Genomic DNA, 14,675 nt, shown 5'->3' on the forward strand with positions numbered 1-14,675 from the left:
TTGGACTAGATGACCTCCTGAGGTCCCTTCCAACCCTGGTATTCTATGATTCTATCTCAGATGGGATTATACTCTGATGGCCAGCCTGAGCTGCCACCCATGCCACTGCAGTCACACAGCTATTTTTAGCTTGCTAGCTCGAGCACAGCTAGTGCGTGTTCATCTACCTGAGCTGGGAATTATGCCTCCCAGCTGCAGTACAGACATATAGCCTGTGCCATTCTGATATTGAATTCTTCAGCAAACTGGGAACTCTGTGGAAGCTTTGAGAGGACCAGTTGAATTGGTTGGAAAGTACACCAAGATGTGGCTGGGAGGCACCCAGTCTGGTTTGGGTTGTGGGGACAGAGGATTCTTCTCCCTACAGCCCCCCATGATTTTTGAAGGAAGTGAACAACTAAGGAATGATGAAAGGGGTTGGTCTCAGGAGGTGCCTCAGTGTCTTGGTACATGATTTGGGTCACTTGTGCATTAGTATGAATTGGCTACTGACCTGATGGCTGGCTGGCTGCCCTGGTGTGGTTTGCCAAAGTGGGCCCTTGAGATCTCTTGCTATAATGGCATAGGGGTAGGCAAATGGGACTTGCTTTCCCTCAGATTCAGCATTCTCCTTTCTGGCAATAGTAGTAACTGATGATGATAACATTTTAGCCATTTACTACTTTATTTACTAAGCGTGTGTGTCTCTGTCTCTTCCCAGGCTGATGGGAAAACTTATTTTTAAATAGACCAAACGCTGTATTGAATGTATGGATTTTGTCTGTTGTCCAAATTTAATTCCATTTTTTTATTTTAAATTCTGTAAAATAAGAATCAGCTTGGAAATGAGTTTTGTTTTTGTTTTTAGCTATTTTTTCCCCTGCCCCTCATTACAGATGTTGCAGTAGTGGATATGAGTGATGTTTCCAGACAGCCATCACTCTTCTACCACCTTGGTGTGCGTGAAAGCTTTGATATGGCCAATAATGTTATACTCTACCATGATACCGATGCTGACACTGCGCTGTCACTTAAGGTAAGGTCCTCACTTCAAAATCCATTTTAATACAGATGTTGCAAATGTAGAGCCTCATCCTGCAAACACTTGTGCATCTTGGAAGCTTTACCCCTGTGCATAGCCACGTTGACTACTTAACAAAATGGGAGTATTTGTGTTTCTAAAATGACATGCACGCATGTTTATAGGCCCATAATATGGTAATTGTTTTACTTCAAACTGCTAGACATGGAAACAAGTGTGTAGTTCTGATTTTCATTAGTTCAGTCACAAGTAAGGTTTGTTTCTTTCTCTTGCCTGTTGTAAGTATGCTGTAAAAAGATTTTAGGATTTTTGTTTAATAATGACACATTTCATTTGATTTAGGCCCATATTTTAACATACTTTTATTATTAGTCAGCGTACTCATCTCCATTAATATAGGTTTGCTTTGTATTTCCTAGAGGCTGAGTGGATGAAACTATATGCACACACGCACTCATAAAAATTCATCTGCTGTTGCTATGGGGTGAAGATAAGAAAAGTGTCATCACAAAAGCTTTTTATAAGCTTGTCATTTAATTTTATATTAGAGCAATAAATGTTATTACACTTTAAGCACTCTGTCTGGCCATGGATAGACTGCCCTGGACACAAATCATAACTCACGGCTACTCTGTCCGTTTCAGCAGAATAGAGGCAGACATCCTCTTCTGTGCAGCAGATTATCCCTACCTTCTTATCCCTTCCTTCACATCCTTTGTCACAGAGTCATAGAGTTTAAGACCAGAAGAGACGACTAGACCATCTACTCTGACCACCTGTATGTCACGGGCCACCAACCCCACCCAGCACCCACACACTAAACCCAACAATGGAAATGAGACCAAAGTAAATGAGATCAAAAGAAGACTGGACTAATATTTGCCACAGGCAGAGAATCGGAGGGCCCAAGTTGCACTAGTGCTCAAGGCTGTGGCAATGGCAGGGAAATGATTACTTGAGAGAGATACAGATAATTCTGGCCAGTGACATGCATCCATTTGCTGCAGAACAATGAGAAAAAAACCCAATGTCACTGCAAATCTGATTGGGGGAAGTTCCTTCTGAATCCACATATGGTGATCAGTTAGGCCCTGAGTATGTCAGCAAGAACCAGCCAGCCAAGCATCTGAGAAAGAGAATGCTCGGTGCCATATCAGGACACTGGGGAGGGAGGGCCATGGCTCTATCTCCAGCCTTTGCCATCCCTCATGCTTCAGAGGAAGGAGATTAAAAAAAATCTCCCAGAATACATTGGAGTGGGGAAGGGAAATCCCTTCCTGACCCTTACCAGTGGCTGGCTGAAACCCTGAAGCATGGGCATTAGAAACAGAAAACACAAACTACACTGAGCTCCAGGGTTGTTGAGCCCTGCCCCTCACCATCACAAACAACCTCATTTTACAATTGCACTCATGAATTTGTCCAGCTCTCTCTGAAAACTAATTAAGTTGTTTGCCCCGACAGCTGCTATTGGGAGACTGTCCCAGAACCTTACCTGTCTCATGGTTAGAAACCTTCTGCTAATTTCCAGCCTGAATTTATTCATGGCCAGTTTATATCTATTCTTGTTCCAATATTGTCCTTTAGCTTTAGCATGTTCTCCCTGATATTTACCCCCCTATAGATACTTCTGTATCTAAGAGAGCATTCATAATCCCCTCTCAACCTTTTTTGTTTGTGAGACTAAACAAACCAAGCTCTTCCAGTGTCCTCTGATAAGATAGGCCCTCCATTCTCCTGATCTTCCTAATAGCTCTTCTCTGCACCTGTTCTAGTTTAAACTCATCTTTCTTGAATTGTGGTATGTAAATCAGCTTCTGTAACAGATGACTGGAGGCTAGCTAATGTGACTCCAATTTTTTAAAAAGACTCCAGAGGCAATCCTGGAAATTAGAGGCTAGTAAGCCTAACTTCAGTACCAGGAAAATTTCTTGAAACTACTATAAAGAACAGAATTACCGGACACAAATGAATACACTTTGTTGAGGGAGAGTCAGCATGGCTTTTGTAAAGGGAAATCATGTCTCACCAATCTGTTAGAATTCTTTGAGGGGATCAACAAACATGTGGACAAAGGTGATCTAGTGAATATAGTGTTCTGGGATTTTCAGAAAGCCTTTAACAAGGTCTCTCACCAAAGGCTCTTAAGCAAAGTAAGCAGTCATGGGATAAAAGGGAAGGTTCTCTCATGGATCTGTTACTGATTAAAAGACAGGAAACAACAGGTAGGAAGAAATGGTCAGTTTTCAGAATGGAGAGAGGTAAATAGCAGTGTCCCCCAGGGGTCTGTACTGGGACTAGTGCTGTTCAACATATTCATAAATGATCTGGAAAAAGGGGTAAACAGTGAGGTGGCAAAATTTGCAGATGATACAAAACTACACAAGATAGTTAAGTCACAGGCAGACTGCTAATAGCTACAAAGGTTCTCTCAAAACTGGGTGACTGGGCAACAAAATGGCAGATGAAATTCAATGTTGATAAATGCAAAGTAATACACATTGGAAAACATAATCCCAACTATACATATAAAATGATGGGACTAAATTTGCTATTACCACGCAAGAAAGAGATCTTGGAGTCATTGTGGAGAGTTCTCTGAAATCATCCATTCTATGTGTGGAGGCAGTCAAAAAAGCTAACAATGTTAGGAACCATTAGGAAAAGGATAGATAATAAGACAGAAAATATCATAATGTCACTATATAAATCCATGGTACGCCCACATCTTGAATACTGCGTGCAGTTCTGGTCACCCCATCTCAAATAAGTTATATTAGAAATGAAAAAGATACAGAGAAGGGCAACCAAAATGATTAGAGGTATAGAACGGCTTCCATATGGGGAGTGATTAAAAAGACTAGGACTATTCAGCTTGGAAAAGAGATGACTAAGGGGGGGATATGATAGAGGTCTATAAAATCATGACTGGTGAGGAAAAAATAAACAGGGCCGCCCAGAGGATTCAGGGGGCCTGGGGTCTTCGGCGGCGGGGGGCCCCCCGCTGCCGAATTGCCGCCGAAGACCCAGCGCTTCGGCAGCGGGTCTCGGGGCAGAAGGACCCACTGCCGCGGGTCTTCAGGGCACTTCGGCGGTGGGTCCTGGGGCGGAAGGACCTCCCACTGCCGAATTGCCGCCAAAGACCCGGAGCGAAAGAAGCTCCGGGGGCCCGGGCCCCATGAGAGTTTTCCGGGGCCCCTGGAGCGAGTGAAGGACCCCACTCCAGGGGCCCCAAAAAACTCTTGTGGGGGCCCCTGCGGGGCCCGGGGCCTGGGGCATATTGCCCCACTCCTCCCCCCCCCCCGGGTGGCCCTGAAAGTAAATAAGGAAGTGTTATTTACTCCTTCACATAACACAGAAACCAGGGGTCACCTAATTAAATTAATAGACAGCAGGTTTAAAACAAAGAAAAGGAAGTATTGCTTCACACAACACAGTCAACCTGTCTCATTGCTAGGGAATGTTGTGAAGGACAAAAATATAACTGGGTTACAAAAGGACATAGGCCAGGTCTACACTACATATTTGAGTATAACTACGTTACTCACAGGTGTGAAAATCCATATCCCCGAGCAATGTAGTTATACCGACTTTAATCCCTGATGTAGACAGAGCCAACATAGCTACCGCCTCTCGTGGAGATGGAGTTATTAAGCCAGCGTGAAAGCTCTCTCCCATTGGCTTAGAGTGTCTTCACCAGCAGCACTGCAGCGGTGCCGCTGCACTGATGCAAGTTTGTAGTGTAGACCTGCCCTCAGATAAGTTCATGGAGGGTAGGTCCATCAATGGCTGTTAGCCAAGATGATCAGGGATGCAACCCCATGCTCTGGGGGTCCTGAAGCTCAGACTGGATGACAGGGGATGGTTCTCTTAATAATTGCCCGTTCTCCTCATTCCCTCTGAAGCATTTGGCATTGGCCACTGTCAGAAGACAGGATCCTGGCCTTAGATGGACCATTGGACTGACCCACTATGGCTTCTTATGGTGACCAGAATTGTATACAATACTGCAGATCATGTCTTATCAATGCCTTGTATGATGGCATCAGTACTTCCATGCCTTGCTCTTCTCCTGTCTTGATTACTATAACCTCCTTTTCACCTGCTCTGCTTTTCACTTCTTCCCACTCCACTACTGTGCAAAAAGCCATTGCTAAATTCTACTTATTGTCATAACATTCTAACCATATTGAGCACCGAACGTGAGGTTTTTCATTATCTTTTTGTCTCTTCTCAAATCAGATTCTGTCTCATTGTCCTCTTCTTCCCCTCCCAACTTAGACTCAGAACCTTTCCCAGTCCTTCTTTCATCTTTTTTCTACACTCTCAAGCCATCTCTTATTCTCCTTCCACTTGTCCATCAAGCATGCTTTTTCTTTCCTTCTGGTACCTCCTTGAAAACAACTTCCTCTAGAAAGCCTTCCTTGGTTCTCCTCATGGCAGCCTCCCTCATGTGAAATGTTATGCTATTTCTTGTGTATCTTAGGCCTGGTCTACACTGGGGGCGGGGGGAGGGAGAGAATCGATCTCAGTTATGCAACTTAGTCGATGTACTTAGTTCGTCTTACTGCTGAGTTGACTGCTGCTGCCCCGACGACTCTGTCTGCGCCTCTCGCGGTGGTGGAGTACAGGGGTTGACGGGAGAGTGCTCGGGGCTCAATTTATCGCATCTAGACTAGACGCGATAAATCGATCCCTGCTGGATTGATCGCTGCCCGCCGATCTGGCGGGTGGGGTCTACATACCCTTAGTTTGTACCTTTACTGAGGCAGGAAATATGACTTACTCAGTCTGTAAAGCAACATGTACACTGATAGGGCTATGCAAATTATTTTTATTGAAAATAATAATCCAGACAAATGTTCCTAAACTTTTCCTTGATCTTTGTTTTCCAGGACATGGTATCTCAGAAAAACACAGTAAGTATTAAATACTGATTTTTTTTAACATAATGTGAGGATGCCACAAATGATTTAATTTGAAGCGACTAACATGAAAAATACCCCTCAGTATTGCATAAGTGGGTTTGCCAAGTCATGCAGTAGTTGCTATAATGTAATCAAGAAGGCTACTTTGTTTAGGTGGAGTGTAAATTACTGTAAATCATGCTGACTTCCTCTCCAAAGCATGTTGTTGGTGACAGTTTCAGAAAGTAGTTTGTTTTTGTGACTGCTGGGAAGATGTACAAAATAGATTTTATTTGACTACATGACCCTGGAGGTCTGGTGGAAAAGCTTTGAGAGAGATTTTAACTATCATTATGTATTGTAGATGGACAACTAAGACAGCACATTTAAAAAGTTTTTGTTTGTTTTTTGTTTTTTGCTGGGGTGCATTTTAAATTCCAGGAAACATATAGAGAGAGATTCATGATTCTTACAAAAGACTTGTGGTTGCAAAAGCTTGGTTCTCAAAACAAAGTTATTAGTATTACGTATTCTTAATACCAACTAAAACTAAACAGACCAGAAAACCAGTCCAATATAAAACATATTTTTGGATGTTTTAGTTCTATGCATCATTATATATGTAGACTCATATTAAAGGATGATTTCACTTCTTCAGCAGTTACATAGCTTATTATACTTCAGATCATATAAAAGTGGCCATTTCCAATTTAATACCGTACTTTCTAAAGTTGAGAACTGACTTAATTTGTACAAAGCTGAAACCTTCCTTTCTCACTTTTTGTTTCCATTTGCGCATACACCTAAAACTTGTATTCTATTTTGCATCTACAGAGCAAGAATAAAGACATGAACTTGTTATTTTGTTGTTTGAAAACAAGCAGTTTTAAAACTTTAATTGGAGTTACAGGTTAAATTTGGTAACTTTAACACACTGTGTAGATAAAAAAGCTGCTGTGTAGACCAATACATATAGGGCTAGATTAGACTAAGTAAACATGAGTAAGGGATGTAAGGCCCTCAACCCATTTGCTTGGCCTGCCTGGTAAGGCCTATTTTAGCTCCAGATGTGGTATGGAGTATGCCCACCACTATCTCTGAATATGCTCCTTGTAAACAAGGGTAAGGGGTATGGGTGGTGGAACGTTGCTTCTGAACCCCACCTACCCTCTAGCTGGCTAGGTGCTAGGAGGAGAAATAAACTGACCTTTTCCAGAGCTACACTCACTGCATCTCTACCCAAAGCAAGAGAGGAGCAGAGGAAACATGATTGAGTCACAGTTTCTCCTAGGGGTTGCTCTTGGGATGGAGCAGTTATGTGCTGCCCCTTCATTCAGGACTGATCACAAAAGCACCATCCAGCCTATAGTAACTCCTGACACCTTTTACTGAAGTGTTTACTAGCATTTTTTTTGGTAAAATGCCATTAGAGAGAGTTACTAGTTTTAAGTACCAAGCATGTATTCTTGACTTTTTTTGGGGGGCGGGGAGGGGGGGTAGAGGGGAAATATAGCTTGCTTGAAATTTTGATAGTAGATAGATTATATTTAAATTTATTTCCTTAATTCGTTATCTCTGATCAGTTTTATCTGAGATTACTGTGGCAATGTTGTTAAATTAACAAACTAATTACACTAGATCAAAGTTTTATAACTAAGCTGAAATTACTGTCTCTCTGCATAAACAAGAGTCTGTTTCCCCCCCCTCCAGAAGTAACTGCATGCTGTAGACAAGACTGCGTTTTGTCACTGTTACAATATTCTACCAATGCTTCATTTGAAGCTTTTGGATAAGGAGGGTCACTTCACTCCTTGGATAATTACAGTGTCAGTGTAAATGTAAATCAAGTGAAGTGAACTGATAATTAGCCCTTTAGGTTTAAATGGCAAATATTTACATTAGAATTAATGCTGCTGCTGTGGTGTTTGTTTTTGTTTTTGTTTTCTGGTTTAATTGTTCTCCATTGGGGAAACCCCAACACAAATTGGCTGTGCTTTCTGTCAGGCAGTAGAGATCAGTAGGGGAAAGACTACTTCCCATCCCTGCCCTGAGCCATGGAGAATCTGCAGAGCTGCTACTGCAGTCTCTTAAGGCAGTAGTGATGCCTGCGACCCATTATGCTTTGTTGGGGGAAGAGGACAACTGAAACTGTCCCTAGCTACATCATCCCTTTTCCCTGGCAGTGCAAAAGCAGTCCCCTGTGTGGTGTACTCTAGGTGCAGAGCCACTGTGCAGAATCCTTGCCTTTAAGGACTTAATATTTTAGTGTTGCCCTTTATTCTGGAAATCTCAAATCCCATAAAAAGGGCAAAGAAAATCACAGTGTAGAACAGTAGTTGAAACCCATAAAGATGTAGAGTAGATGTCAAATGTTTCCTTTACATTGATTGTTTCTTCATTCTAAATAAATAAGTAAACCTAGAAAAATGATTAATGTTTTCCCTTTAAGGAAAATGTAAATCATTATACTAATTCCGCTTCAGGGAAAAAGGGAGTGGAGAGAAAGTTGAACATAAACGGAGAATGCTACATTGCAAACAGTTCAGCAGTTTATTTGGGACTTGGCCTGGGTCCATAGCTGAAACGTGAAAACCACAGAGCAGCTCTGTAAGGCTGAGTGATAAGATTGCAACATAGATTTAATAACTTATTTGAAAAGTATAAGGGTGGGAAAACTGGGGATGTACTTCCAACATCAGTAATGAAATATTTTGAGATAAGATTGGGATAAGAGTCTGTTCTATTTGACTTCCCCCAAAGCAAGCAATTAAAATTCTGTGTTGCTAATTTACTGCCCCACTGAGATGTTTAAAGCATGCAGTCTACAATTGGGAGCTCAGTTCCCAAGACAGAATTGCCCTAGCGTGTAACTAAAGGTCAAAATTCTCTATGTCCCTTCCATTAGGTGGTTCTTTTTGTGTGGAACTGATTGTAGCCTTAAAGGCAGTCAGCTGCTTATTTCACTCAGAGATGATGTAGGCACAGCTCTACTGTTTCTGTCAAAGTAGTTATTTATAAAATAAATCACAAATATCCAGCCTTGTGGAACAGTCTCATCTTCATCTCTCTGTTACCATGAAGCAATGAAGGTTTGGGAGCTGGCTTGAGGATATATTCTTGGACTTGTAGAGAGTGTGTATGGGGATAATGTATTTATCCTTAGAGGGCAAGGATAAACTTGTGTGTTTTATTAGGCTTCCTAACTTCTCTTCTCCAAATCACAACTGGTTGATTGTACGAGTGCAACTTCAGAAAAACATGAAAACCAGAGCTGGTCAAAAACTTGACTTTTCACAAATTTTTTTTGTAACAAATTTGTCATTTTTTTGGATGAAGAATCAAAAGTCAGAAAATTTCTACTAGATTTAATGAAAACTAAGGCACAGGATCTAGAAAACACAAGACATAGGAAGAAGTGGGATTAAGCCATTTTTAAAGATTTCTAGAATGAAAGGGCAGATGGACAGTGCTTTCCAGAATAGTTTTGGCCCTGACTGCCCATCCTTCATGATATATATAAATAAAATGTCAGGGTGGTTAAGCACTGGTACAAATTGCCTAGGGAGGTTGTGGAATTTCCATCACTAGAGGTTTTAAAGACAGGTTAGACCAGGGGTAGGCAACCTATGGCACGCGTGCCAAAGGCGGCACACAAGCTGATTTTCAGTGGCACTCACACTGCCCGGGTCCTGGCCACCAGTCTGGGGGGCTCTGCATTTTAATTTAATTTTAAATGAAGCTTCTTAAACATTTTTAAAACCTTATTTACTTTACATACAACAATAGTTTAGTTATATATAATAGACTTATAGAAAGAGACCTTCTAAAAACATTAAAATGTATTACTGGCACGCGAAACCTTAAATTAGAGTGAATAAATGAAGACTCGGCACACCACTTCTGAAAGATTGCCGACCCCTGGGTTAGACAAACACCTGTCATGAATGGTCTAGTTATTAGTTAGTCCTTCCTTGAGTGTCGGGGACTGCACTACATGACCTATTGAGGTCCCTTCCAGTTGTACACGTCTATGATAGTGGGACGCATTTGGTTTATTTGAATGTGGGAAGTGAGGGGTGGTGAGTTAGGTACAGCCCACCCTGGAAAGTAATCACAAAATCTTAGAAATGTCAGACTGGAAGGGACCTTGAGAGGTCATCAAGTCAAGCTCCCTGTGCTGAGGCAGGACCAAATAAGCCTATACCATCCCTGACAGGTGTTTGTCCAACCTGTTATTAAAAATCTCTAGTGATGGGGATTCCACAATCGCCTTTGGAAGCCTATGCCAGAGTTTAACTCCCTTTATAATTAGAAAGTTTTTCTTAATATCTAATCTAAATCTCTCTTCCTGCAGATTAAACCCATTATGTCTTGTTCTACCTTTAGTGGACATGGAGAACTATTGATCATTGTCCTCTTTATAACCGCCCTTAACATATTTGTGATCGGGTCCCTTCTCAGTCTTCTCTTCTCAAAACTAAACATGCCCTGTTTTTTTTATCCTTTCCTCATAGGTCAGGTTTTCTAAACCTTCTGGGCTCTTTCCAATTTGTCCACATCTTTCCTAAAGTGTGGCGCCCAGAATTGAACACAATTCTTCAACTCAGGCCTCGCCAGTGCTAAGTAGAGAGGGACAATCACCTCCAGTCAGGGGTGAAAGTAACTTAAGGGACTTACCGGTACGCAGGGCGGCTGGGGTCCTGAGCAAGGTTGGGGGGCGGCTCTGGGCCCCTGGAAGGGGCAGGGCCTTGGGCACAAGGGGCGGGGCTGAGGCCAGACTCCCCCAGCCAGCCCTTCAGCACTGCCGGGCCCGTGCCGCCGCCGGCGATTTAAAAGGCCCGGGGCTCCCGGCTGCCGCTAGCGCTACCCCGGGGCTCTGGTGGCAATTTAAAGGGCCTGAGGCTCTGGTTGCTGGTGCGGTAGTGATGGCTGGAAGCCCTGGGCCCTTTAAATCATTGCTGGAGCCCCGTGGCTGCAGCGGCGGCCAGGGGCTCTGGTGGCGATTTAAAGGGCCAGGGGCTCCGGCCACGGCCAGAAGCCCCGGGCCCTTTTAAATTGCCAGGCCCTGGGGAACCTGCCCCTTTTGCCCCAGCACCACCACCCCCATCAGCAGCCGTGCCAGTACGGTCAGTTTTGTACCAGCTCTTACCGGTGTACCGGACCGGCTTACTTTCACTTCTGCCTCGAGTGTCTTACATACAACACTCTTGTGAATACATCCCAGAATGATATTAGCCTTTTTTGCAACTGCATCACATTAACTCACATTCAATTTGTTATCCAATATAAACCACAGATTCTTTTCAGTAGTACTACAGCTTAGCCAGTTATTTCCCATTTTGTAGTTGTGTATTTGAGTTTTCCTTCCTAAGCTGTAGTACTTTGCACTTGTGTCTATTGAATTTCATTTTGTTGATTTCAGACCAATTCTCTAATTTGTCAAAGTCATTTTGAACTCTAATCCTGTCCTCTAAAGTGCTTGCAACCCCTTCCAACTTGGTGTCATCCACACATTTTATAAGCATACTCTCTATTCCATTATCCAAGTCATTAATGAAAATATTGAGTAGTACCAGACCCAGGACTGACTCCTGCAGGACCCTACTAGACACACGCTTCCAGTTTGACACTGAACCATTGATAACTACTCTGTGAGTATGCTCTTTCTAACAGATGTGCTCCCACTTTATAGTAATTTCATCTAGACTGCATTTTCCTAGTTCTCTTATGAGAATGTCATTTGGGACTGTGTCAGAAGCCTTACTAAAATCAAGATATATCATGTCTACAGCTTCCCTCCATCCAGTAGGCTAGTTACTCTGTTGAAGATGGAAATTAGGTCAGTTTCGCATGATTTGTTCTTGACAAATCCATATTGGCTATTCCTTATAGTCGTATTCTCCCCTAGAAGCTTACAAACTGATAATAACGAGGACAAAAATAGAACACGGAGATAATAGAAGGGAAATAATTAAACTGATTTTTCCTTAAATTGGTGGTTTTCTAATGATTTAGAATTAACGATCTGATTTTAATACTTTGTATATATTAAATATGAAAAATATTAATGCAAGATAAGGCTATATATTTAACAGTAAAGAGTTCTAGAAATGCAAAAGGTAAAGTTTTAATAGGCACACACTAGTTTACCTCCATTGTATATATGTTGTTGTATGTAGTTAATTACAGTGTTCATGTAATAATCTAACTAGTGATTGTATATAAGACTTCCCTGAAAGCATGTCAGTGATAAAACAAGAACATATGCTGACAAACTTGTCTCTGTAGTATTGTAGTTATACTATAATTTCTGCAAACTTCCTTGAGTTTAAAGATTATATATAAACTTGCTGTATGTGTGTTTTCATCTTCTGTTGTATCTCTTTCTAATAATTTCTCTCTTCATGTGTCCTATGTCTGTCTGTCTCCTTTTTTTTTTATTATTTGTATACTTCCATATTCTTTATTTTTCCATGCTGTTCCATTTCAATTTGGAGCTGGCTGCAGTTGCCAACCACAAAGCTTTTCTTCGGGTTCAAGTGCCTCCTGAGTACCACAGTGGTTATGTGATAGGCAAAGTATGTATTACTTTCTATTCTGCTTTCTGGCTGAATAAAAGTAATTTTAGAATTATTTTATTACTGTGCCTTTCCAATTGTATTTATTTAAGGATATTTTAAAAATAATACTGGGCTGGCTCTTATTTTTCAGGCAACTGTTATCTTGGAATAGATGTTATTTTGCCTTCAGAGCTGGGCCTTCAGAGCTCCCGGCCAGCAGGCGCAGCTCTCCAGCTGCTCAGCACTGATGGCAGCACTGCCGCCACCAGCAGTGCAGAAGTAAGGGTAGCAGTACCGCAACTCCCCTACAATAACCTTACAACCCCCCCACAACTCCTTTTTGGGTCACAACCCCTGCAGTTACAACTGTGAAATTTAAGATTTAAATAGCTGAAATCATGAAATTTACTATTTTAAAATCCTATGACCGTGAAATTGACCAAAATGGACCGTGAATTTGGACTGTGAATTTTAGTGGAATTTGGACCATGAATTTGGAAATAGGGCCCTACACATATGGAAGAAGGGTTGAAGCTGCTTGTGGGAGAAACAGACAAGCAGATGGCTGAGACTTTTATCATTGGCCGAGCAAAGGGGAATGCTGATAAGATAATAGAGAGGAATAGGTAGGATGGAGCTGAACTGTGAAAGACTTTGAAGGCAATCTTGTATTTGTTGCAATGAATAAGGAGGGGAGGGACCGAAAAAGGCCAGGAAGATTGTTTTAGGAATAGCATTTTGAACAGACTCTTCAAACTCTGCAAGTTTTTGATCAGAAAAGAAACCCAGAACTGAATCTTGCATTGAGTTTGAAATGACTTTTCACTCTCTTCCATATCAGGCTATATGCTTAATGTTAGAGGTGTTTTAGAGGAAGTCTTTTTACACCCATCTTATTTGCAGTTTATCTTAAAAGATGTTTGGCTTCCAATAATAGATATCTTCTTCTTCCCCCTTGACTCCAAAAACTGTAAATAAAATGGTTCTCTATTACCATCTCTTTTGATCACTGATTCCTGCAAGGTGCTGTTCTGGGGCATGGCCTAAATTGATGAATGAGTATGAGGCAGCTAGTTCATGCTGTACTTGGAAAAAATTGAAAGTGTTGCTTGTTGGGTGGGGGCAGGGCTGGCTCTAGCGTTTTTGCCACCCCAAGCAGGGAAGAAAAAAAAAAAAAGCTGCGATCGCAAGTGGTGGCAGCTCTAGCACCGCTTCATTCTACGGCGGCAATTTGGCGGCAGGTCCTTCGCTTGGAGAGGGAGTGACGGGCCCGCCACCGAATTGCCGCCGGACGTGCTGCCCCCCTCTTCATTGGCCGCCCCAGGTACCTGCTTGCTATGCTGGTGCCTGGAGCCGGCCCTGGGTGAGGGAAGGCTTTTGGAAGATCTTGTTTATTTGGAAATTGCTGTGTTTGTTGATGACTGTGGATTGATAGGCCCTTCATGTGAGGACTCTTCATTTTTTTACTGAGAGCTGAACGTGGAAACCCATGTTTCATTGATGGGCAGATATAGCTCTCTCCCACCTGCCTCCCCCCAAAATCTTTTGACGTTGTGACTTTTTCTTCTGGAGATAGACCTTGCCATTGTAATCTGTGTCTTTGTCATCTATAAAGACAATTTTTTAAATTTCAGTAATTTTTTTGTTATGGTATTAGTATTAACAATGTGCTCTATTGAGGGCTACATTTGAAAACCACTTATATAATTTGTAACTCTTGCAGAATGCAGTAGCACAGATTCATTGAGTCCTGTAACATGCACTGGCCATCTGTTAACCAGTGAACGTGCTTCAAATACTTTTGTTTGATTTTGAAAACCTTAAATAATAGAGGATTAATTCACTGGAGAGGGAAGGGGACATGTTTTCATCTTGATTCCTTTATGTCAATAGAGATTAGTTGGTTTGGAATTACTGGCTGTCCCGAGGCACGTATTTGAGAAGATGGGAGGGAGGGTCAATGTTGTTGCGGTCTTGTAGCTTTGGAAAGGCCTTAATCCTTAACCTATAGGTCATTTTTTCACTGGGAAAAAAAGTTAAAATCCTAGTGAAGGCAGGGCCGACAACTGTGATTTTAACACTAGTGAGCCGCTACTATTAAACCCCTGGTTCCCTGTAGACTTTAACTTGACCTGTTAACTCATGTGATCATAGGTGCTGGAACCCCTGGCTTGACGTGGTTTCCAT

At 42.0% G+C, this 14,675-nt stretch overlaps 1 protein-coding gene across 1 annotated transcript in view; it reads left to right on the top strand.

Moving 5' to 3' along the window:
- Positions 1 to 14,675, top strand: part of MAP3K15 (mitogen-activated protein kinase kinase kinase 15) — a 165,864-nt gene that overhangs the window by 59,630 nt on the left and 91,559 nt on the right. The window contains 3 exon segments of the mRNA XM_065411146.1: positions 876 to 1,015; positions 5,917 to 5,940; positions 12,426 to 12,506. Coding sequence (XP_065267218.1) covers positions 876 to 1,015; positions 5,917 to 5,940; positions 12,426 to 12,506 — 245 coding nt within the window.

The sequence above is a fragment of the Emys orbicularis genome, chromosome 1 (assembly GCF_028017835.1).
Source record: "Emys orbicularis isolate rEmyOrb1 chromosome 1, rEmyOrb1.hap1, whole genome shotgun sequence".
Lineage (NCBI taxonomy): Eukaryota > Metazoa > Chordata > Testudines > Emydidae > Emys > Emys orbicularis.